At 36.6% G+C, this 25,322-nt stretch overlaps 1 protein-coding gene across 6 annotated transcripts in view; it reads left to right on the forward strand.

Annotated features, from left to right (window-relative positions):
- Positions 1 to 25,322, forward strand: part of COL19A1 (collagen type XIX alpha 1 chain) — a 203,702-nt gene that overhangs the window by 73,172 nt on the left and 105,208 nt on the right. For 5 of the 6 annotated variants that reach the window (XM_085576378.1, XM_085576381.1, XM_085576383.1 and 2 more), the window contains one exon: positions 15,378 to 15,422. The exons of the other annotated variant lie outside the window; for it this stretch is intronic. In XM_085576378.1, coding sequence (XP_085432504.1) covers positions 15,378 to 15,422 — 45 coding nt within the window. The remainder of the gene's footprint in view (positions 1 to 15,377; positions 15,423 to 25,322) is intronic. 6 annotated transcript variants of the gene reach the window in all.

Here is a 25,322-nt window from a genome sequence, read left to right on the forward strand (position 1 = left end):
ATGTGACTTCAAATTGCTTTCAGAGATGTTTTTAATACACGTCTCCATCCTGAGTTACTACAGGGTCAAGGCTTCAGGGCTAGCTGCATCATGAAATCCACAACTGGAAACTTGTTAAATGTACATGCAAATAAAAACCTCATGAACATCCTTGTGACTATTGATCTGCTTTGTCCATTGTTCCAGCTAAACCTTATAAACTAGAATTTTCCAGGGCACATTTGACTTTGCAGAAGAGCCATGGATATTTGGCCTCTTGTGCCAGTTCAGCATATGCTTCTGGAGCATTAATCACTCATGTAAGTGTACAAATCTGTGGAGACATTGGTGTTGAGTTTTCAGTAATGCAGTCTTTTCCTAGCAGCTGTCTTGAAAGATCTCTGGACATACTGCCGTCCACATTTCATGTCCTGTACAGATCTTTGACAGGGATCAGGATACTTCTGAAGTAGCTCATCAGTATCTTTGAGAAAACTTGCAAAATGCATGTGGAGCACTGGATAGGTACTGCTTAAACCCATCTTACTCAGTTTATCTGTCTTTTATTCAGTGCTATCCAATTTATGAGCTCCCATCACTGCTAATCAGTTATATTTCAATATTCTGAGATCATGTATGAACATAAATTGTGTTAGTTATTCAACTTTTGAAAAATATTTGTGCTTCTTTGCTCTGGAGTCTCTAACATAAACAAAATAACGTAATCAGTAACAGAGGAAAAATATTCGACATCAGAAATCTTTTCAAAGTAAGGGTTGTGAGCTGTAAGAATGTGGTACAGTTAGAAGCTTTCTTACCACTGAGTTTAAAGCTTTCAGCTTGAGAATTGCTGATGAGGGTTGGTAAATCAGACAATTGGATGCCATCTATTACAGCAACAAATTCTCTACCAGTTTTGTATTCTTTTTGTGTTTTCAGTGATATCTTGGTGTAAAATTAGTATACATCTGATTTTAAGCGATGGATGCATATGAAAATAGTAGGTCCCGATATATTTGTGATAGGTATGATTAAAAATAAAATAAATTATCTTACTTGGAAATTACACTTTAGATCATTATGTTTTCCAAAACTTGTTTCATTGCTTCAGCAAGTATGGTTCTTGCCTGCTTGCTCTTGCTCTCTCTTTAGCATTACAAGAAAGTGTTTTGAATAGCCTTTGATCATAAATTTGATTCCAGAGAGCTGTCTGCTGTGCTGACTTATTTTTGCCTTATTAGGTGATTTTTGCAGTTCATAACTCCAGGAACTGTTGAGCTCCCGTTTTTCAATTCCTAAAGCTAAACGACAGCAGTTCAGTTCAGTTTAGTTCTCCAGAGAAAGCTCTGTGGAATCAAATTACCTGGCGTACAGTGACACTGCTTGGGTGATATTCCCATTCTGGAGGGAAGGGTGCTGGCGACTGCTGTAGGTGTTGGTGAGAAAAGACTTCATTTTTAATGAAAGAATCATTGCTTTTGAGGGAAAGAAAATATGCTTCAGTCCCATCTGAGGAAAGTTACAGCATTGTCTTCTGTGCTCTCATGGGTTCCCTCAAAATCAGATTAGTATGTCTCAGTAGAACAGAAGTACAAATGTGATTTTGGAGCCAGACATTGCTTGTATTGCTTGGCATCAAAGCTGTGTTCTCCTGCAGGCAAGTGACGCTGGTGAGATAAGAGTGGGAGGTATATATACCCTCTGGGATCTGCATTGCAACTGCAATAACCAGCAGAGCGTGCCTCGTCCTGGGGGCCTGGAGTGCAGCAGCTGCCTTTGTGCTGTGATGCGAGGTGTGGCCAAAGCAACCAAAGGTCACCATTCATTTTCGAGGGCTCTGGGATACAGGGAGCAAAGCAGAGCATGGCATAGTGCCATGCAGGGCAGGCCTTTGTTAGCCCCTTATATAACGTGGAAGTAAAACATAATGCAGTTGTTAAATAATGCAGTCATTAAATGCAGCCCTTTGTTCCTTAATCAGAGTCATGAATACTCTAGCTGAGTCTGCTTGGCTCTGGGGTTCTTAACTGTGTTTGAAAAGTTTCAGTCAGGACCTTATAGAGCTTAAAAGGGCAAGGGGAGGCTTGAGGATCCTTCTTCAATTGTTCATAAATTGTATTTATTGGATTCTTTCTGGAAGGTTTCTGTGTCACATAGATTTTAATCTTGTGTGTTTTTTCTCCTCATTTTTTGAGGGCGAGGGAAAGTAGGTTTTGAAACTGATATTCTGAACATTCCACATCTCATCAGAATGCAGAGCTTAAAGTACCCATTATTGCACTGTAAAAGTTGGCAGCCGTGTGTTGCAGGAAATGGGCTAACTGGGGAGGAAGGAACTTTCTCACTGTACTGCCACATTGTACATCTTGTCTGACACATTTTGCTTAGTTTTGTCTTCTTTTAAGGCACTAGGTATTGAACGTCACAGAATATTCAATTTTTTGATCTGATGAATCATTGATTTCTATTAGGATAATGATGGATAACTTGTATTTTTGTGCTTCTTTTAAACTATATACAAGAGTATTTTCTGCCTGGATAATAACTTCTATTATGAGTAGAACATTATTTTTTTTTAATTTTTTGTTTTATACAATAAAAAATTTATACATAGTACAAATTATACAGAGGTTGTACATAATACTGTTGGCTGCAGTTACCTGTGGCCTGTTAACTCTCCTTTTCCCCTTTTTTAGTGGGGAGTTACACTATTAAAATTTAAATAAATGCAGCTCATGTACATTTTTAATGTCAACGACTATATTTCTTGTCTCCAAACACACTAAAATGGTAGCACAGTTTTTATATTCCAAATTCAATGTAAATTGCCTTTTTAAATTCACAGGTACCAAATTGTTGGAAATAAAAATTCCATTTTATTATATAGTAAAATCGTTCACAGGTATTGCAAACCAGAATGTATTTTTGTTTTTTTAGTTCTCACTGCTAGCCCGTATTTATAAACACCTAAGATCCATACTGCATGTTTCAAGTCTAAACCGATTAAATTAATGTGACACGCTGAGACTGGGCCAAGACTTGTCTAATCAGCAGTCAGCACTGTTTCTCTGGCATGAGGCTCCCAAAAATAGAAACACAAGAAGTCAAACAAGTAAGTGGAAGGGCACTAAAAGAAAAAGTGCTGCTAATTCCACTGTTGACTTTTTGTCTAATGGATTCTTGTTCCCAGGCCACACTAAGTAAAGCAACTGGCACAGGGTGTGCTCCTGCAGATGGCTCAGCAGTGACACACGTGGCCCAGCTGGGTGACAGGTGTTTGGTTTGTGTTTAACAAGTACCTCACACAAGACAGACTTTTATTTTTTTTTTACAGATACTGAGAAGCTAATCAGATAATGCTTTTTCTTCAGAATTAACATCCCTTTCACTATGCTCCCTTTCTATTTTGTATGACAGCTCTGATTGTCTCACACACATGAAAAAAACATGATGTTACTTTGAAATAAGACTCTACATAGGAGAAATTATTTCATAATTAACTTCTTTTAATAGTTGTAACCTTTAGTTAGTTGTTACCTTTACACATGGAAGATTCACAGCATATTATTTGTAGCTATTGACAATAGTATCTCAAGAAATAATTATTTAGCTGTCCACCTTGCAGAATGAAAATTCACTTTAAAAGTATGAATGGAAGGAGAGTGCTAGGCTTCTGGGCTGTGGCCATATACTCTGTGTTGGTATGCCTTCCAATAACATAACAAGGTTTTGGGACTTTCTCAGACAAAGTAGCAGAAACCTGGAGTAAAATAAATTCCCTGTCCAGTGGAGCATAGAGTATTGATAGAGGTGCGCCCAAGGCCATGAGGGAAGAGCAAAGGTGGGAAACTATTTAACAGATGGGAATTGTCTACAATGTGGACAATGCTATTCCTTAATGAATTTTTGAAGCTTTGTTGTAAGCTGCATTACTGCACATTGCATAATTGGAGCAAGATTGTCTCAGTGGCAGCCTGGGGGGTGGGAAGGGATTGGTTTTGTTTTGATGAGAAGAAGGCATTTGTTAGTCAGTGCTATGATAGTAGCTCTGCTAGCAAAGGCAGCAATGAAAATAGAAGAGTAGCAGGATGATTTTGCCAATCACCTTTGATTAATGGGAACCTAAGTGGGTAGTAGAATATGTAATGTAAGAGTGGCTGTGGCCATTTTGTCTTCCCCACCCCATTTCTCCATACTTTGGTCTGAACATTTTTGTCTTCTGGTATAAAATCTATGAGTTGAAAAAAAGGTAATACTTCAGGATCTATTAAGAAAACTGTGTGACTCTCTGTGGTGACAGGGTTATACTGCCAGTGCAGTATAACCACTCTGTCAGTTTGTCACACTGTACTGACAATACTTCTGCTGAACGAGAATTGGAAAGGAATGCAGAGTAGTGTTGATTCTCTAAATAAACATTAGGCTTTAATGAGAGGATGGTTAAAAACTCATGCAAAAACTTGTGTCCCTCGAATAGCAGACAAGTTGCTTTCTGTTAGGCAACCTAGATGAAGTATGCAGAGTAGGCTAATAAGCTTCAAAGAGGTTAAGAAAAGGCCTGAAAGGGAAAATTACAACTCTGCTAGGCTGAGATGTCATCATTACCCATAGAGGTGGTCAGAACTTGTGAAAATGAAGACTTACCTTTAGGGACCAGCTCCTGGGCTCCCATGTTGACAGTAGATCTCCTGATCCCAGACTCCCAAGTTAGTCTAGATGAGTTTGAGTACTAGATATGTGGTTATCCTCTTAATCTGTCTCCAAAACACAGTAAATGTCAAAAGCATTGTTTTGGAAGTAAGGAGAGGCATTTATTGGAAAGGCTTAAAAATCTATGTGTAGGTGGAGACCTGGAAACTGTACTTTGAACTGCTTTATTTTTCAGTGGTTGAAAAGAGATTTGTGGCTATAAGCACACTAACAATATGGCATTTCAGGAAAAGTACTGATGTGATTTAGTTCTTAGATTAGAAATTTCAGTCTATATGCAGTTCTATTTGTTTCTGATTTGGCCTAAATTATTACTTTTTCTACTGCTTTTTTGCATTTCATATCTGTGTGGTTAAACATTGAAGTTAGTATTTAATGGTCTATGGGTCTGACTTTTTTAGCATAAACTTACATTTGTACCAGCTGAGATCTGCCTTCTGAATCTTCAGATTATGGGACTAGATACTGATGATGATGATGATGATGATGATGATAATAGTTCTCTTATAAAGAATAGCTTTTGAGATGTAAAAGGTTGACCTGTGCTGTTTACATTCCTAATATAAACCTGGAGTTCCAACTATTATGTTGAATATAATAGTCATAATACATTATATTATTTTTGAAATACCTCAGCAATGTGTTCATATCGAATAATACTTTTTAACATACATTTAGCATTATTACATTTCAAATATTATTTGAGCAAGGCCAATTAGATTACTTTCCAGTTCTGTTGAAACTTTAATAGGATTTGGATTTGCTTTAACACTATGTTATGGTTGGATTAGCAGTAAATTAATAGATGGTGTGTAGGTCAGGCAATTTTCCTTTTGACAGAGCTGCTGTAAGGGAAAAAACATAGTTGCAGTAAACTATCAGTTGTCCATAAGTATAATATCACTTCAAACTTTTTTAAACTGTATTGCCTCAGGTAATGGAAAAACTCAACTGGCTAGACTTAATTTTTAAACTGTTCATCTATAAGAACTTTTAAGTCTTTGAGAATTTTTTTCAGCCAGAAGCCTATTTGCATGTTCTCACTACTCTACAGGAAATGTTCTTGTGAATTTTATTTGGTTTTTTTTAATGTTCTGTGTATGATGTTGTAGGTCAAATGAACTGTATTGTTATCCAGCCCATGTTTAATTTGTGTCTGCACTGTATTTTTAAGTTGTCACCTCTTCAATGACATGCAATAGCAGTGAATACCATTTGTAATTGCCAAAGGCAGAAAGACCTGATGATAACAGAGGCTCTGCTTCTGCTGATACTTTTTTGATGGCACAGAAGCCATTCCTTGACATGCATCCCAAATACTTCAGTCTGTTTATTACCAAAATAAAAAATGGGGGGAAAAAAAGGCAGTATACCCGGCTGTAGCTGTGCATGTCAATAAATGGAGTGGTCCTTTCATGTTTGGTTTTCAGAGCAACTTCTCTGATTTCATCTTCTGGGTGGAAATAATCTGTGGGGGAAAATATAGGAACAAACTTTTGACTTATGTATGTACATTATGCATGAAAATATGTTTTATGTATTTGATTATAGATATTGTGTGATTTGCATGGTTTTTGAGACATTCTTATATCAAGAAAAAAAAAAAACCAAAAAAAACAATGCCAACTAAAGAGATCACAGTCTGGAGTAAGGAGCCCTGTGGCAATGTTCTCTGATGCTCTGAGGCTGCTTACAACTGATTCTTTAGTCTGAATATAAAGCATCAAAACCTAGATTTTCAAGTGACATTTAATTTAGAGTATATTAACATCGAATTGACTGAATGAATAGACAAGTTGGTCTTGTCCCAAAGATGGGTAAAAGGAAGGGATGGGAATGAGGAGGATTGGCACCTTCTGAACTCAGTCTATGTTATAATATGCAAATAAGATTAGTAGGGTTATTGCCATTTGCCTTTCTCTTGAGCAGTTACTTAACACGAGCCCTCTGACATGCCCTGACCCCCTTGGCCAAACATTGGTGCATCTGCTCCCCTGGAGCTACTGTGGAAGCAGGACAGAGCAAAGGAAACAAACTATTTACCTGTCACATCGGGTTATTTTAAGGAAGATCTTACTCTTGCTCACATGGATCAAGTTTGGAACAAGAACTCAGGAAGTGCTGCTAGCTCAGCAGTAACCAAGAGGGAATGAAAGGCTTGGTAGATGCAGTGAAGCCAAATTGTCATTATGTTCAGCAGAAACTTCTTGACACGACTAATCCAGGAAATTCACGGAGCAAATTTTAATAAATATATTTTGAATACATTTTTACATAACTTATATTCTATTGGATGATCCTAACCATTAACATGAGCCTGTTTAAATAAACAAGGAGATATTCCAGTAGGCTAAGAAAGGTGTCATATAATGGACTATAATTGATGTGAGATTTTTATCTGTTCAAGGCAATGCTCTGCCCCTGCTGGTGGCTGTGCACTGTCTGGGTACGTGCTCCACGGGGGAGGATGCTGCTCAAGCCCACTGACAGTAAATTGTTGAACATTCCGCTCCATTTCTGCAACTCTAAAAATAGTTGTCCTCATTTTAAAACACCAGGCTATTAGATTATTCCCAGGGTCTGGCATACTTAGACTAATGGAAGGCACATATCCATAAATTATCAAAACACTTAAGTAGTGTTTTAACGTGCTGATTTTGCTTCAGTTAAGAAGAGTTTCCTTGCTAGTAACCCTGGAGTATCAAACCTATTTAGTAAATAAAGCTACTGGCAGTGCCCCAGTAAATTTAAAAATAAAAATGTTAAGTTTTCATATTGAGAACAGAGAAGCATTTGATTGCTTCTTGGTGGTTTGCTTTTTTTTTTTTGGGGGGGGGGGGGGGGGGTTTCTTTATTTTTTTTTAATTTCATAGAACCATGTCTGAAAAATGCTTAAAATATTTTACAGTAATTGTTTCTCTTTCCCAGCCTTGAAGAGAATCTCATGAAGTTCCAGTATGTTTGCCATTATAAATCTTGTTAGTGCCTAAAATAGTCCAAATAGCAAAATGCTATTCCAAGTGATTGATAAAAGTTTCTTTCAACACTTGTTTTTTTTTGGTTCCATTTCTTTTGCTCTCTTTTTTTTTTTCTTGTGTGTGTGTTTATATAATATGATTCCTAATTCATCTTTTGCTCCGATATTATTTCACAGTACAGGTAATAAGGCTCCTGATAAAGTTCATATGCTTGTATGTTAAGATAGCCACTCCTTTTATTTTTTCAATTTTTCAGTCTGCAAGTCCTTTATTTGGAACGGAAAATAGCTAAATGTGGAAATCAAGGTATACAAACTGATGTAAATCCCTTCTAAGAATGATGGTATATATACACATACAAAGCATCTTACTCTACCATCAAAATTCTTCTCTAATTTTATAAGCTGTTGCAGTGCAATTATAAACTGAAAAACTCAATAAATTATAAGTATATTAAGGACCAAGTATATAAATACATTACATATTTCCAAAACAGGTAAAGCAATCGCAACATCAATCGTTTTAGATTTAATAAGAATCAATACTGATGATATTGATGTCAAAGTGTATTTTTGCATTGTAGTGTTAAAGAAATAGTAATCCGTAGAGCACTGATTAAACAATGCAAGACAAAAGACCTTGTCTTTGTAAAAAAAAGCTGTGATTGTGTTTTGGGGGTGTTTTTCTAGTTTACAGTGATCCAGTATAGCAGGGAAGATGAAATTTTATTATCTGGTAGCAGAATATGAAGAATTTTTCACAATCCATCCTGTAAATCTAGAGAAAATGAAGGGCTAATGATTACTTGTAATGAGTATTTAGACTTTTCCCCCAGTATGCTACCATGTATTGTTACAGACAGGAGCTGGAAAGAAGAACTCCACTGTACCATACGTGGAGTTACAAAAATTGCATTTTAGCAAGCTGTTTTAAATTTTATTTTAATTTTTGTATGTCATCAGGGCTTTGTATTTATTTGCTTAATTATTTATATCATTCTGATGAATAATCATTCTTTTATTGGCTCTTTGTTTTTAAGAGGGCCTGCAGTTTTTCTTTTGTCTTTGTTCTTTTTGTGTCTGTGAGGCATTTGTCTCCTACTTGGCTTGGAATTGAGCAAGGGAACTTTCAAAACTTTCTTTGGTTGGTGAATTTTGGCATGGACAAAAACCTCAACTGGGTGATTTACAAGTTACTAGGCCCAACTTCTGTCAAGAACATCAAATCCATGAATGGAATGGAGAAAGGATTTAATTTTAGATTCTTTTAATAAGACTTCTAAGCTCCTATTAGAAGCCATACGAGCAGAAATGAATTCTACCAGAATTCAGCTCAGTAACTATAGTTTAATTATGACAAAAAGTTAAATGTATTCATGGTGGTACATTTCATGAATCTGTAAATGGAGGGTGGTTCTTAGCTTTGAGTGGCAGAGCCAGGTTCTCACTAGGTCTGTAATTATTTAATACACCTTACTAAGAAAGAATGGAAAAGGCAATTACTGCAATTTTTAATATTTTAATTCCAAATGAGATACTACTAGGCTTTTAGCTATATATTTTCCTTGTAAAGCTATATATTAAATGCAGAATTGAATTGTCTAGCCCTCAACTCAAAGTTCTTGATTTATGGTTTTCTTTTGTTCAAATACTCCTATTCAAATATTGAGGAGAAAGTTTACTGTGTTGCTCAGCTTGAATAGTTGCCTTTTAAAAACATTTTTGATTAACAAGGCGTTTGGTTTTACTTGTGCTCGGTTTCTGTACGTAACATTTAAGCATTTGTTCCCTGAATGGAATTTGCAAATTCAAATAAGATCCTTAATTTCCATGGTCAGTGTAAGGAGAAAGTCATTTAGGAGCCAGGGGTGACAGTCAACTGTACAGATGGCGTACTTTGCTCTTGTTTTAAAACATCAGTTAGAGGGCACAGTAAATTAGCCCTCTATAAAACATATAAAACATTCACTTGGGAAGTAGGGCAAGCCTGCCAGGTTGCAGAGGTTCAAAATTTGCCTTTCTTCGTGCTGAGTAAGTTAGGCACTTGGAGATGAAGGAAAGATCTGAAATGGCCCTTTGAGCAGAGCCTAGAAACCAGCAGTCAGCCTTTTGCATACAGCTCCCTGTTGGACCTAATGGTTTGAGGGTAGGTCCCTGTGTGCTCAGTTGCCTGAGAGGTACTGGGCTGACAGTGAAAGCCGTGGGACACTTGTTGGGGTTTTAGCATGCAAATGCCTTCTGGACTGTCTTCTTCAGAATTTGGCCTGAAATGAAGATTGAGAAAGCTTTTTGTGTGATCAAAATTCTCTAAATTTTGTTGTCCAGTTGTCTGAAGCAACCTATGTCTGTATCTGCTACAGAATTAGGTAACCTGTAATTGTTAATGGCCTATTATTTTGAAAGTGAAAAACATATTAACCAAATACAAGGTAGGAGATAAATAACCCTAGAAATAATTCAGCTATTCCATAGAAAAGGAATGAGAAACAATACATGTCCAGATGCCTTTTTCTCTTAATTTGAGTTAGATCTGTAAAATGATGTCTCTGTACAGTTTGTTTCAGGGGGAAACTGGCTGAGTAGGTGCTCCTGGCAAACCCAGTACTACTGGCTCCAAGATAGAAGAGAAACCAAAAAAATACTCCCCAAAAAATAAAAAAAACTTTCATTCTAATCATTTGCAGTTTCAACATCCTTTTTGCCAGCTGTCCAGTATCTACATAACTGGTACTTGAATTACATATCCAGTTTCTGAGTTATATAATGTGACAGAGGAACTTCAGTATTGACTTCTCTTTCAAAAAATAAAGGACATGGGGGGCTGGGGTACAAACCTGCCCCACAATATTATTTTGAATTAAGACCAGTTGCCTAATTCTTCAAACTGTACAGATCTTTTCAATTACAAGATTACAGACTCAAAAAATTTAAATTTGAGAGTTTTGAGATCTCAGCAAAATGAGAGGAGGAGCAACACTTCTTCCACTTTTCCATTTTAATCTTTTGCTCCTTTCCAGAAGTGGAATATTTTAGGAAGGCCAGAACTTGCAAAAAGAGACATGTTTATTATGGACTGTGCTGGTAATACTTGTTAAAATTGCCTCTTTTCATGGTCAGATTTTTTGTTGATTGCAGGTGCTTTTAATGGCAAATATTTGGAATTAAATCTTAAAGCCTGTCCAGCTAATTCCTTTTAGAAAATTGTAGGGGAAATAGTTCTGCTGCTTCAACAAATTAAGAGACCACACAAAAAATTCCTAATTATTTTGTTATTATTAAAATTCTGAGAAAATGTTCTGCAACATGACCTTGGTGCAATTTGTGTATCTTTAGGGCAGACACTTCCTGTAATATAGCACAAGGGGAAGGAAGGAAGGAAGGAAGGAAGGAAGGAAGGAAGAAGCTTATTTTCTGCAGATAAGGTAGCCAGCATTTTGTTCGGTAGCAAGATTACCACAGTCTATCAGTTTCTACATTCAAAGCCAGGATCCCACTGACTTGTACTGCAGACATATTTAAAACACTAAAAATCAGATCAGCAATACTGCAGTGATATCAGGACAAGCAATCAATGATTGTCCATGAAAACTTGAAATGTTTTGCCTAACTTAATATGAGAATTTTGCTGCACAAAGGAGAATTTAAATTAGCCATACATGTGATACTTTTTAAATTTAACTTTTTTATTTCTGCAGCATTTGAATTATTTGAAGTTACTAGTGGCTAATACTGTTATATTTTTTATACTGTCAAGTGGAAATTTCCTAAAATTTATCTACATTTTGCTGACTTTGTTTCTTATTTTCTCTATTTTGGATTTTTTTAAATTTAAATATGTGAAAAAAAAAAAAATAAAGACCTGGGCTATTTCTGAACCATAAGGCATTGTTGATCACTAACATTGGTACAGGCAATAACTGACTTGTGGAACAGCAGCACTGATGAAAATAATGGGGATGTAGACATGAGACTCAATTATGAGCTAACAGCATTCCCCTACTGGAATAAAATAAACCACATATTGGACTATATAATTAGAATTGCACCTAGCAGATCAGGGGGTGATATTTTCACTTCTTTGCTTGGATGTGCTGCTGGTATGCTGGTATACTGAGTCATGTTTGAGGGAGTCCTCCACCCTCACTTCCACAAGAGATGTGGAGAAACCAGAGAGGGTCCAGCAGGGAATTAGTTTATGTTCAGGGGGCTAGAAAACAAGAGATCTGAGGAGAGTTTCAAGGAGAAAAAAATTTTGAGTTTGGCAAAGAGGAAGCCAAGGAATGATTGAAACTGTCCTGCAAATCTGAGGAGCCCAGCTGGTTAATCTTGGAGGACAGCTACCTAAACCCCAAGAACACTCCATGTTGTTATGCAGGGAGTTGAGTGGGTATGGCAGAAGGCCAGCATGGATGAACAAGATGCTTCTGGCTGACCTCAGACAGAAAAGAAAGTAAGCAGTGGAAGCACGGGTGAGCTACCCAGTAGGAACATAGAGACACTGCCAGAACATGTGGTGATGAAGTTAAGAAACTAGAAACTCATCTAGAATTGAAACTAGTAAGAGAGTTTTAAGGGCAGCATGGAGGGCTTCTATTAACTGTATCCATAGCAAAAACAAAACTGAAGGAAAGGTTGACCTGCTGCTTAATGGGTGGGAGATGTGGAAAAGGCTGAGAGTATCCAATTTTTTTTCACCTTGGTTTTTTCCCCTAATAAGTTTTGCCCTCAGGCCTCCCAGTTATGCATGTTAGCAGAGAGCGTGATGATGAACCACTGGCCACAGTAGACAGTGTTAAGGAGCACTTAAGCTACTTGGGTGCTTGCACAATACCAAACATTATGCATCCAGGAGTGATGTGAGTTCAGGGTTGCCTTCTGTCATTACCAAAAAGTTATGATTACTAGGGAAGGTCACTGATGACTAGAAACAAGCCAACCTCATCCATCTTCAAGAAGGATCCATTGAACTGCAGGCCAGTCACCTCCACCTCTGTCCCTGGAAAAATTATGTAGCAAATCCTGGAAGCCGTGTCTGAACAGAGGAAGGACTAAAAGGTCACTGCAAACATCCAGCATGGATTTACCAAGGATATATCACATTGACCAACCTGATTACCTACTCTGAAAAAATGACTGTCAGTGTGGATTAGGGAGGAGCAGTGGATGTTATATAGCTTGGTTCCAGCCAGGCTTTTGGCCTGGTCTTCAGACACATAATTGCACTAGAATCTGTGGGGTTCTAACTGGATAAATGAACAGCAGAGTGGGTGGAAGATTTGGGTCAAAGGTGGAATGATGTTAAGCAGTCTGACTGCTGCCTCATAATAATGTCAATTGCCATGAGGCAATACTGGATGTTATTTAAAGTCCTTATTAATAACATGCATGATAGGGTTCTCAGCAAGTTCGTGGATGCTATCAAATTCAGGGAAGTAGTCAGTGCACTAGAAGGTAGAGAAGGAACAATACTGAGAAATGAGCTGTCACAGAGCTCGTAAAGTTAAGCAAAGGAAAACACGTGGGCCTGCCTCTGAGAAGTCATGTCTGCCTGCCTCATGTCACAGTACAGGTCAGGTGCCAAATTTCTAGAAAGCAGCTCTACAGAAAGGGAGTTGGGAGTTCACTAACAAGTAAAGGATGCCCTTTGTTTGCATAAGGCCAAAGGCATATTGGGCTGCCTTAGCAGGTGTGAGTCCAGAAGACCAGGAAGAGTGATTGGTGAGTGCTTGTGTGACCACATGTGGAGTTCTGCATCCACTTTGGAGCTCCCTGGAGAGGGCAAAGAGCAGCTCCTTGGGGTGAGTCCAGCTGAGCTCCACCAAGACGGCCAGGGCTTAAAGCCCATGATGTAAGAGGGGAGGCTGAGGGACATGGGCTTGTTCAGCCTTAAGGTGAAAGGATTTGGAAAGTGGGGTGTGGTGGGTGATGTGCAGACTCATTGCTGTCTGTAAATACTGGGTAGGTGTGGAAAAGCCAGAGTCAGACTCCTGTCAGAGAGGCAATGAATACAACCTAAAACTAGAGAAATGTTGACTCTATCTTAGTATAATTTTCATGTAATGAATTTGGGATTGTGTAAAAACACAAATGAGAAAGTTAAACGAAGAAAACAGTTCCACAAATTTTTTAGAGTGTTTTTTAGAGTGTCCAGCTGTTGGGAAGAATGGGAATCATAGAACAACTCAGGTTGGAAGGGGCTTCAAAAGAATATGACACAATTTTTCGTAAAAAAAGGAAACTAGATTAACTGAACATAAATCATATATATTTGCAAATTGTTTAAGGAATTAGCCTCTTATTTTTAGGTGAGGACATACGAAAGTTTATTTCACTAGATACCATTTTCTATGCTTGTTCTTGGGCTTACTTCTAAAATTGAGCTGTTGATTGTATAAGCCACCCCCTCTAAAAGAAAAAAGTGAAAGGCAGCCACTGTAGGAAGTGATGAAAAGTCCAGAACTATTTGATAATTTATACTTCTTCACACCTCCAAATCTTTAAATTCAATTCCCAGATGTGTAGTACATGATCAGTACAAGATACGTTACTTGAAAGTTTTGACAAAATTCTGCTACAAATTTTGCAAGTTACAGCCAGCTGTTCTAGTTAACCTCACTTAAACCTTAGACTTCTATTTAAGGAGATTACACTTTCTGAAGGCTGAAAGCATGTTTAGACATTGCTCTATTTTTTTTTTTAAGGAACTTTAAAAACACCATCAGCTTTCATTTAGATATTTTCCACTCTTTTTGTCTACAGAATGTATAAAAATCGTGTGTGTTGTACTGAGGCCATGAGACAGAATTCTGGAGACTGGAAAAGACATGCAAACTATGTCCTTCTAGATGATTTGAGGGAAAAGTAAAAAGTTTTCATTTTTTTAATTAGGTAGTTTTTGTGCTGTCTGTATATAATTTTGCCCATCTGTCTTCTGTATGTCTCACAAAACATGCAAGTATACATTAATAAAAACCTAGAGCAGGTGATATTTTTGTGTAATATAGACAGACTGCAGATTGCATTTGATGAAGATGTTAACATAGTAACATTGTACACAGTGATCCTTTTCTGAGCTAAAAGTTAGGAAAATCAGAGCTGGAAAGAGTGTTATAATAGGCCTTTTTATTGAAATACCATCAAACAAAGAATTCAATCTGCTGAAATAACCTGAGCTTGAGTTGATAGTTTAAAACTCAACCTTCTGTGTTTTCTCTTTCTTTCTTTTTGTTTGTTTTTAATACTTGGGTAATTTGATATGCTTTTCAAAGTGAAATAAATTATTTTTCATAAATCATATCTGTATATTTTTTCAGTTGATCTGGGTAGGAGACCTTCACAGTTGACTAGTTATATTTAAAAATTAAAATGAAGGTATTAATAGGAATAAATGTATTAAAATTGGTTCTGCAGAAGAATAGAAGTACTTTAATAAGCAGATCTAGAGTCAATAAATAGTTCAGAATTTTAAATCTGAGAAAATCCCTTAGGATGAATGGAAAAATAAATTACTCTTATTAACTGAAAAAAACTATGGAAAGTCATATTATATTTTGTAGACATTTCACACCTTTTTGAATGAGAGACAATCAGCATCCAAATTACTTCATTTTTGTCTCATAATAAAAGTTCAGTGCAGTAAAATTATTTTTAAAAATACAATTACTTGAACAATGTTCGTTTGAGATTTGTATTTTATCCTTTTGTGTTCCAGGGTGAACGTGGCTTTCCAGGTAATAAAGGTGAAGAAGGTGAAAAGGTAAATTGTTCTGTCCATGTAATTTATTGGTTTAACTTCTTGGTTTAACAATATGGTATATGGCCAACCAGGTAGAGCTTTGTTCTGACTGTCTACCTTAACCCTTTAATTAATAAAATTCTTAAATTTTTGACATATAAATGCTTAAGAATGAGAAGTTCTTTATGCATTTGTTGAGTGCTATCGGGGCTTCATTTAGATTTTTTGCTCTAAGAAAATTTTTGGAGGAACCAACAGAGCCTCTTCGGTGGCATGAAATAGTTCAATAGCTTGTTCAATAAAATGGGAGCTAAACTGGCCTTGTGGAAGGCTGTCCTGGCTGATAGAATGCCAGCATTTGGCAGCATCAGATGATGCCACCCAGTCTTCTTGTGTTACTTTTGACAAGTAAGTCTTCCTAGGTCATCAAAGGCAAAAAAACTTGTGTTAAGGGACAAGTGGAAGGAAGAGCTGGACACTAGCTTGTCTAATAGGAATTAAAGTAACAGTGGTGATACTTTATGGTTGTAACTTCAGTGTCTGTTTAGTGGTTTCTCACTAATTTTGTCTGGTCTGGATTAGGCAACCTGAAATAAGAATATTTTCTTAAAACAGGTAGTTTCTCTGTGCTTCAGCCCACTGTCTAAAAAAGGGTGCAGAAGAGCATTTCTGCTGAATTTATATATCATAAAGATGAAGAATGACAGAAGCTGCTTTTCTGGCAATATTCAGACTGATGAAAATAGAGAGTAGGCGGCAGCTTCTGAATTTAAAAAGGTGTAATATATTTGTGAGTTAGGCTGCTTTGGACATGGATATATTCACTCACCCACCATACCTCTTCAGAAGTGTCAGACAGCTTTCCAGTGTTCATATTTTACAGAAAGCATGCTATGGATTAACAGAATTGAAACAGATTTAAAATGTGGAGTTTTTTTTAGGAAGAAGTATCCCAGTAACCAAGAAGGAAGAAGGATCAGAAGTAAAAACCTGCATCCATAGCAACTAACATATATAATGTGAGGATTCAGCCTCTGAAAAAACCCACTTGTTAAGCTTTAGTGTTTCTAACTCCAATGACAGATCTTATTTCCTTGGTAGTATCATCATTCATCAGTTTTGAAGGGTTTGTGGATTTTTTTTCTTTTTTTTTTTTCCTCCCCATAATTGCTCTGCAGCTGTGCTGTGCTCTCCTCAAGTTTTATGTATAAATTGTGCTTGAGCACAAGCATAAGGTTCCAGCTGTTGCTGCCACTCTCTTTGCTTTATTTCCCTTATTTTAAAGCAGAAATAAAATGGCCCAACCACTGGTAGTCACATTTTTCTGATGTGGAAGCTAAACAGCATGCTTAGACCATTTTTTTTCTTTCTGTCTCATAAATTCAGATGATAATTAAGAGGTCCCATTTAAAAATCCTTCCAGTATTTATTATTATGTTTACTATTATTACTTATTAATGCTGCATTCAACTGCCCTTCAAATCAAAGGAAATAAGAGTGGAAGGTTCTTTGTTTACCAGTGATCACTCAAAAATAATTTGGGCTAGTCTCATCAGCAGCTACACATGATATTTGTGTGGGAAGCATGTGTTTGAAAGCTATGGGAAGTAGGTCCTTAGCAGTTATTCAGTTCAGCTTTAATTCAAATAATTATTTAAGAATAGCAATGTAGAGTTTCAGCTACTAAACTGCAGTATAAAAAATTATCAACACATTTGCATTTTAACATAGCAGCACAAAATGAAACAGTTATACTACTTCGTGTGTAACAAACATGATTACAAAGCTTGAAATGGAAATTTTTCCTATTACCAAAAATTCTGCCAAATATTGCACATTAAGGAACAAAATTTTTGCACACACTATTTTGCATATCGCCTAGGGTGGGGCACAGCTACCTCAGTGCAGGGTATTTGCCATTCCAGTCTCCCTGCAGAAGTACATGGAAATGAGCCATCCTCTACTTTTGGTTTAGTGACCCTATAATTTCTTAGGATTGAATACTTGATACCAACTCAGCCTTATACCTCGTTTCATCAAATGAAAATAGTTGTTTTTTTGTATTAGGGTCTGCTTTGGCAGGGCAAGCCTTGTGGACACCACAGAGGCGGAGACAACTGAGGTGACAGCGTGTGATCATTTGTACATTACAGTTATGGGAAGCAGCTATAATGTAAATTATTGAGGGAGATTCCTTTATGCTGTTTAAGGGTTTCTCTGCCACACTTGGTTCTTCTTGAGGAATCCAAAAGTCTTGTTTTGCTTTTGGTCATGGCTGAACTTGGTTCTCTCTTAGAAAATCAAGTAGTGGTATGGGAAGTACAGACTGTGAAGGTGTTATGTTACAAGTTTTCCCTCCAAGGGAAATATACTCTCACTGTGAATTTATTTTAATTCTCCTTTGTATTCTGTTTTCTTTGTGTCTCATAATGACACTCTTATATGATAGTATTATAACTGCAACAAAAACATTGGTTTACCCTTTTATAGCATGACTGAAAAAGTATATGCTGAGAGAAGTTTTAATTGGTTTGCTGCCAAGTAGGCAAACTAATCATGGGGATGTGTTCTCCTTCTAATACTGCTTCAAATTTTAATTTTACAGTATGGGATAGAAAATATGACTATTACATTTCATGATGATAGGAAGTCAGAAGGTACTGATAATAACTAGAAAAAAGCTTTAAAATACAGAATGTTCTTGGTAAATCAAAGATGTAGCCTGAAAATAAAAATGAAATTGCAACTGAAAGACTAAGATGTTCCAAAGGAAGTATTGTCTGCAACACTAATTAAAAAATCCTATTAAAAAGTGATATTTGGTGTTGGCATGGCTTCAATTTTACAGATTTTGAAGTGCAAGTGCTGGGAATGACTGGTGCTCAGGAATACAGAACCTTTGAGCAAGGACTGCATGATTTGCTCTTAGTGTAGAGTCAGTTGAAAATATGTGAACAGTCTTCAAATACATAACATTGCTGCAAAGGAGGAAAGAAATGGTCTGTGTGTGTGTCTGTAGTGCATGCTGGGCAGTGGGCTGGAAATGCAGCAAGGAAGATGCTGTGTAGCCATTAGGAAAGGGTTTTTAATTTTAACACTATTTATTACAGAAGTCATTTCCTCTTGCAGTGGTATGCAGTTTTTATCCTGGTAACACAAAAGAGAATAAACTAAAGACTTGCTACATGAAAACACATGACATAAGATTATCTTAAATGACTGCAATTTTCACTTAATAACATCAAAATTATGCAAGGTGTCCCTTACATTTATTTCAAATTCAATAAGCACAGAGAACAGCAAGAACATTTCTTTTTGAACATACATACTTGTTTGTTTTTAATGTCCAGTTAATCATTTTCTGTGATAGGACTGTAAAGCTCTGGAACAAGTTGCCCAAAGTGGTTTTCTAGAAGCAAGTTTTCTCAGAGATTTTCAAGGCAAGCCCTGAGCAATCTGGCCTGATTACCAGATTTGGGTCTGGATTTCAAGATCTCAGACCTATCTTGAAACTTGCAGAGGTTAAAATCTTATTTATTATTACTTATTCTGATACTAGAAGTATGTACATAACTTGGTGGTTGGAACAGACCCAGTGCCTGTTAGCTAGGTGGAAAAAGTCCTATGACCTAACACTACCTTATTAACTGGACCATGGCAGTAAGTACCACATCCAGTCTTTTTTTAAACACTTCCCAGGACAGTGACTTTACCACCTCTCTAGACAGCCCATTCCAATGCCCAGTCACTCCTTCACTTCTGTGAAGTACTTGTCTAATGCCCACATTAAATACCCAAATTAGACAAATAACCTCTAAGATACCTTTTTCCTTTTTTAAATCTGCAAATAATTCTCTTTCCTCCTGGTTATTGCTTCCTTTGGTCACTCAAGTTGGTACTCTTTAACCAGGTCTCCCACTTTTTCTGTTGTCTATATTTCTGGTTAGAATATGTATTTTCCTTAGTACACTTTACAGATATGATTCTTTCTGTAAATGAGCTAGAACACTAAGAATTCAGTTTTCTGGGACACATGAAATGTGAACTCCATATATAATTTTCAATAACATTTAGCAGTCATTATATGTGGAACAAATCTGAATTTTATTTGAAATAGTGATGATGGAAAAGCCAACACATTTACATGTTGATTATATCTGGGCAAACATTACTTGATTGTCACTAATAGATATTAGTCATTTTACAGACCTGGGAATCCTAAATTATTTCCTTTGCTTAGTTTAGCTATTTCAAAATGCTGGTATAAAATCCCTCTTTGTGTTGTCAGAGAGGCAAGGTGTGCTGTTATATAACAAAATCACAGGAGGACTTTTTCCTTCATAAAGCATATTCCCTTTCTTTCACACTTGAAGTAGAGGATTTTAAAACTGGATGTCATTGGACCTGAGCTATGTTGCAGTTTGTGTGTTGTGATATGCACTTGTAAACACTTGATCTCTGGTAAAGTTAGTATTTTGCTATAATTCTGTGATTAATATTTCTCAGTAAAATTATATTAATTAAAAAGTTACATGTATTTGAATAAGGGAAACTTTGAGAATAAAACTATATTGATATTTATTATTCCAGAGTTTCATCCTTTTTACATTACACATTGTGTGTCTTAATTGTGATTTCACCTGTTTATACATATGAGAAGAGAGGAGGAGTCTGGGGCTTGTCCAGCCTAAATGTAGAAAAAAAATTCATTTGCCCAATTTTCTTCTAAACGCAGGATGTTCTTTGTATATATTTACTATTTTCTGAAGTACAATTTGAATTATCCCAGGAAATAGGGCTTCATCTATTTCCTTTAGAAGACAATTCCTAATAGATCTTAGTGTCAAGAAGATTTCCTGGAGGTTCAACATTTTCTACTTCATCCTATCACACCTAATAAAATACTCCTCTATCTACCTTCTATCCAACCAGAACACAGAGTGCTATAAACTTCCAGGGTGTCCCCAGGTGTAGTCTTTTTTTCAGTCTTCAATATGCTTTTCTTAAATATGCATCAGGAAATGAAGAAAGAATCACCTTTCCTAGATCTAACATGCTGGTTTGAAGGTAGTCATTATTTAGCGTTTCTAGTATTTTAATGTCTGTATCATAAATTTCAGTGGTAAAAACCAGACGACTCAAGTACTGGGGAAGCTTCCAATTTACTTGAAAAATAGAAGCTGTTTTGCGTATATGGAAGACAAAGGTTTATAATTATAAATACTAAAAAAACTACAATTAAAAGAAGCAGTTAGTAACACTGTGTATTAGTAGAGTACTTTTATTTATGAGATGTAGATTCTACTAGAAATGCTTCACTCTGAGCAAAAGGCTAGAAGAGTAAATTCCATAAACTGCAAATCTTCTTGTATCCACGGGCACTACCTGGTCCTAATGTCTTTGGAGTAATGGAAGAATGTGCAATTTGCATTATAGTCCTGTTCTCTTGCTTGTTTGGATGTGAGTGGAGTTTGTGCCACTGTACTTAAAATTTGTCTCTTACCTGTGTTAACTGAGTGCAGATACTTTATTGGGTCAGGGAGATGAATATTTGAAATCCTTGAAATCCTGTTTCATGCAGGTAAGACTGAATGCTTTAGCAGCTGGATATAAATGTAAACAGAGATTTTTCATATTTGTCTCCTAATGCTATAAAGAGAAATATACAAGTTTTCTCTTTCTCATCTTGTAACAATTTAGTCACCTCTTCGCCCCTTCTTTTATTTCTCTCCCTGAAATAATGCAGGCACGTTGGCATCCTAGTAAACTAAGATTACCAGGGTGTATCAGGTAGTTCTGTGATACTTGGCTTGATCTGTTCATATTCCTGTTGTTTAATGCTCTTGCCCTTTGAAACAGGCTTAATCAAAAGTGTCTGTTGGAAATAATCCCTAGCTTTTGAACTGTGCCTGGGAATTATATGAGGAAATGCTAATTGGATTAATTGAAATGTCTGAAAAAACCTTCACAGCTGGGGTCTATCAATTAAATGGTATAGATGACCAAGTTCCAACTCCCAAGATCTGTCACTGTTTAATTTACTTACACATGCCCATTTGGTCAGATTAAAGGTTCATCAGGCTCAGCATCCTGTTCTAATGATAACCTGAAGTGGTGCTCTGGGGACAAGTGTAAGGACAAAGTAAGTAAGTATAGTACTCTTCCAGACTTCAATGATTTGAGACTGCATCTCAGCAGATGTGTTTTCAGTGAATTTAGTAGTTTCCAATTGATTTTTCTTCCACTAGAAAGTACAGTTTTCTCCTGGATTCATGTAAACTTTGAGCATCTGCAATATCCTGTGGTGAGGAATTACACTGTTTATCTTTGTGTTTGAAGAAACACTTCCTTTTGTTTATTTGAAACGTGCTTCCTCTTAATTTGATTGTGTCTCCTACTTCTTTCAGAAGGTTCCTGTTCTCCTTTTCAGTATCAATCGAGAATCAATAAGCTTCTATTACACATTCCTGAGCTGTCTCTTTCAAATTGAAGAATATCAATTAGTGTCTCCTGCTATGAAATATGTTCTGTATTATCCTTACTAGTTGCTTCTGGATATTACTGAGTTCTGTTCCAGTATTTAAAGATGGAAAAGACAAGAACTTCAGTCTGTGTAATATCACAGTGAAATTCTTTGGTTTATTCTCTGTACCTTCTTGTCTCCCCACAGGCACTTTTCTATCCTCTCTTTAGCTTTGAGTTGGGTCTCAAGATCTCATTCTTGATCCTTTTGAACTAGTCATTAATAGTCACTCGATTTAGGAAGTTGTGTTTGTATTCACAGGTGTTATTGCTACATAGGGGATAAAAGGATTTTACAATCTTCATAATTTGATTTATATCTACACTGAAATTCATTTGTCCTTTTGCCATGTAATTTCATCTCATAATGACTCTATTGAGTTTTTCATAGTTCATCATCATTTGTTTTATCCTTTATAATTTAGTGTTTTGACTAGATTGTTGTGTTCTTCAAAACAGTTTTCTTTGAGTGTAAACACTTCAAGTCTTACTGAGAAAAAGATTAGCGGAAAACTGATTTTTGTAATATGTAAATGCTGTTGTGGACTCTCACCCTCTTTCTGCCTTGGTCTAGAAATGTAATATTTGACAGGTGTGGAGGGCTTTTGGCATTGAAAGGTATCTTTATCTTAAACTCTGAAAATGGTAATTTGCATATATTGAATACAATTGTTCAAAAGCAACTTGAGCCTGACAGAGTTCATACCTCTGATGATCCCTGTGAGTCCTTTCCAACTCAGTATATTCTGTGGTTCCGTAATTTACTTTGGACCACAAAGCTCTCCAAATTCCAATTGCACCCACAATGTAGGAAGCTTCTTGCATGGTAGGCCCAGATGTGGATTTCTGGGCAAGAGAGCTCACGTGTTACTCTGCAAAAACAGCCATGCCTGTTCTGATGAGCTATCTGGGGTATCAGAAGCATTGCAGCTTCCTTAGGGGGCATTCTGTTGAGATATGAGGTTTAACAACAATGTGAGCAAAGTGCTGAGTCCTTTGGATGTACTGCTTCCAGTAATGGTGCCTTCTGTGCCACTTTTGGAGATTTCTGTGAAGACAATCCAGAGATGGATGACTGGATGTTATTACAGCTGTAATAACATCAATTTCTCTAGAAAGTACTTGCTAGTTTGAAAATGAGACTGTAAGCTTTTTGACTGGTAGCTAATATATGGTAATTAATTTAAAATTAATGTAAAAATTCTTACTTGTAACACATGGTGCACATTTAGCAACTGAGAACTGTTGTAGAGGATTATTCTTTATAAAAAAGGCTGTACTGACAGGCATCTAATGAGAAGAAGAAATAGGATAATCTAATAAACGGTATTGATGCTGCAATATTTGAAAATAACATTTAACATAAATTGCATACATGCTTATGAAGCCTTGTAGCTCCTGTTTAGCCTGATACTTTGAGACCTCTTTAAAAATTCTTTTATTTAATATTTATAAAATAGGCATGAATGCAATGATGTGAATTTGGAGATGAAATTACAGAATCATGGAATGGTTCGATTTGGAAGGAGCCTTAAAGCTCATTTAGTTCCAATCTTCCTGCCACAGGCAGTGACATCTACTATACCAGGTTGCTCAAAGCCCCATTCAAACTGGCTTGGACACTTGCAGGGATTGGGCAACTTCTCTGGGCAGCCTGTTCCAGTCCCTCATTACCCTGACAGTAAACAATTTCTTTCTTTAATTTAATCTAAGTCTATCCTCTTTTTCTTAGCAAATTTAAGTCAATGGGCTCTGTATGTAAGCTTTTGCAACTTTGAGTGAGAATTGTTTTCAGTGAGGAAAAGGATTAGAATTCATGATGAAAGAAGAAAAAAATAGTTACAGACATTGGTCACTGTAGAAGAGGAGTTGACAGAAATGTTTTCATCAATATACTAAAAACAGAACTCAGTGTGTGCATATGAGGAGGGGAATCTTTCTCCAGCCACAAAGACAAATGTGGATGTTGCTACTGAAAAGTCAGCAATATACATCTTAAAGTATATTTAAGTTCCAAAGCACTTTTTTCCCCTCCACTTAGCAGTAGTTAATGTTTATTAACGTAATACTGTCAGTGATAAAAATGGTCTTCCTCCCAAACCTCCTCCTTTCCAGTTGCTTCTTCCTATCCCCAGTGTCCCTGTGCACTGCTATTGCAATTGTTTGTGTGATTCCTAGTAAAATAAACAAGTCAGGGAACTGTTTAGACAAAAAAAGTGCTTCTGTTTACTGGGTTTATATCCCAGCACATTCTGTTTCTCCAGACTGGTATGTGGCTATTCTTCAGCAACCAATGTAATTCAGAAGAATAGGCCTATTTAAGTGACTAAAAGGTTCTGCAGACCTATACAGATGACTTTTGGGGTTGGAGAACAACAGTATAATTCTTTTTGGATGAAGCTACACTGAAAGATGTACTTTGGGAACAAGCCTAAGGTGCTGCAATTTCTAATGGCTCTTGAATTAATGAAACCAGACTAGAGCTACTTCAGTGTAGGTTTGGAATAACTCCAACAAAATACAGTGTTAACATCTAGTAGTCTGTGCCATTTTCTCCATAAATCATCTCTTTTGTGCCACACTCTATGCTCATCTGGACATAAATGAAAAATATTTTGAAGAAGACCTGGCATAACATGGCATGGAAGTCAAGGGTATTAAGACTGTTATAAAGGACCTGCACAAAAGTTCAAGAATGATAAATTGTACAGAAGGATGTGCTAATGTAGCTAACCCAGTCAGCAGCTTTATGATGCTACTTTTTACAGTATGCATATTTATCACCTTTGTATATTGTTAAATTTTAGTTTAAGAGGCCAAAGAATTGGATTAGAAGAGCAGCTAATTTGCAACACCTGCTAAGACTTTCTGTCACAGCAGGTCAAAAGTAGGTGAAGACTGAGTTTTCCTAGATGCCTACAGGGAACATATCGCTGATCTTGGTATGCTGAGGCCAGTATATATTGTGCACAGATAAAGAAAAAAACTTTATCCTGGTAGCCTGTTAAGTTTTATGTACCTATTGAAGGCTAGCAGTAAGTTAAACTCCTGTTGTCAGTAGCTGGCCAGTGGATACAGTTCAGATTTTGCAGGATGGCCTTTCTAAAGATAATTCCTCCCATTCAGCAGCAGAATATTGTCCTGCCTATTTACTCTAGACCCATTGGTTTTTCACCCTTCACAGTGGTTTAACTAGAAGAGAAATGTAATTTTTTTCTATGGATGCTATCCATAGAACCTATATGGGCTAATTGTATGGACAGTTGCCAGGAAAGTGGGAGCTGCTTATTACAATCCTCTCAAAAAGGGAGAAAACTTCCTGAATTAAATCTCTGTTTACTAAGTTTTGCACAAAAGGCAGAAATTTTATATTTTTCTAATTACATTTTGAATTGACCT

This window comes from Lonchura striata, chromosome 3 (assembly GCF_050655825.1).
Source record: "Lonchura striata isolate lonStrDom1 chromosome 3, ASM5065582v1, whole genome shotgun sequence".
Taxonomy (NCBI): domain Eukaryota; kingdom Metazoa; phylum Chordata; class Aves; order Passeriformes; family Estrildidae; genus Lonchura; species Lonchura striata.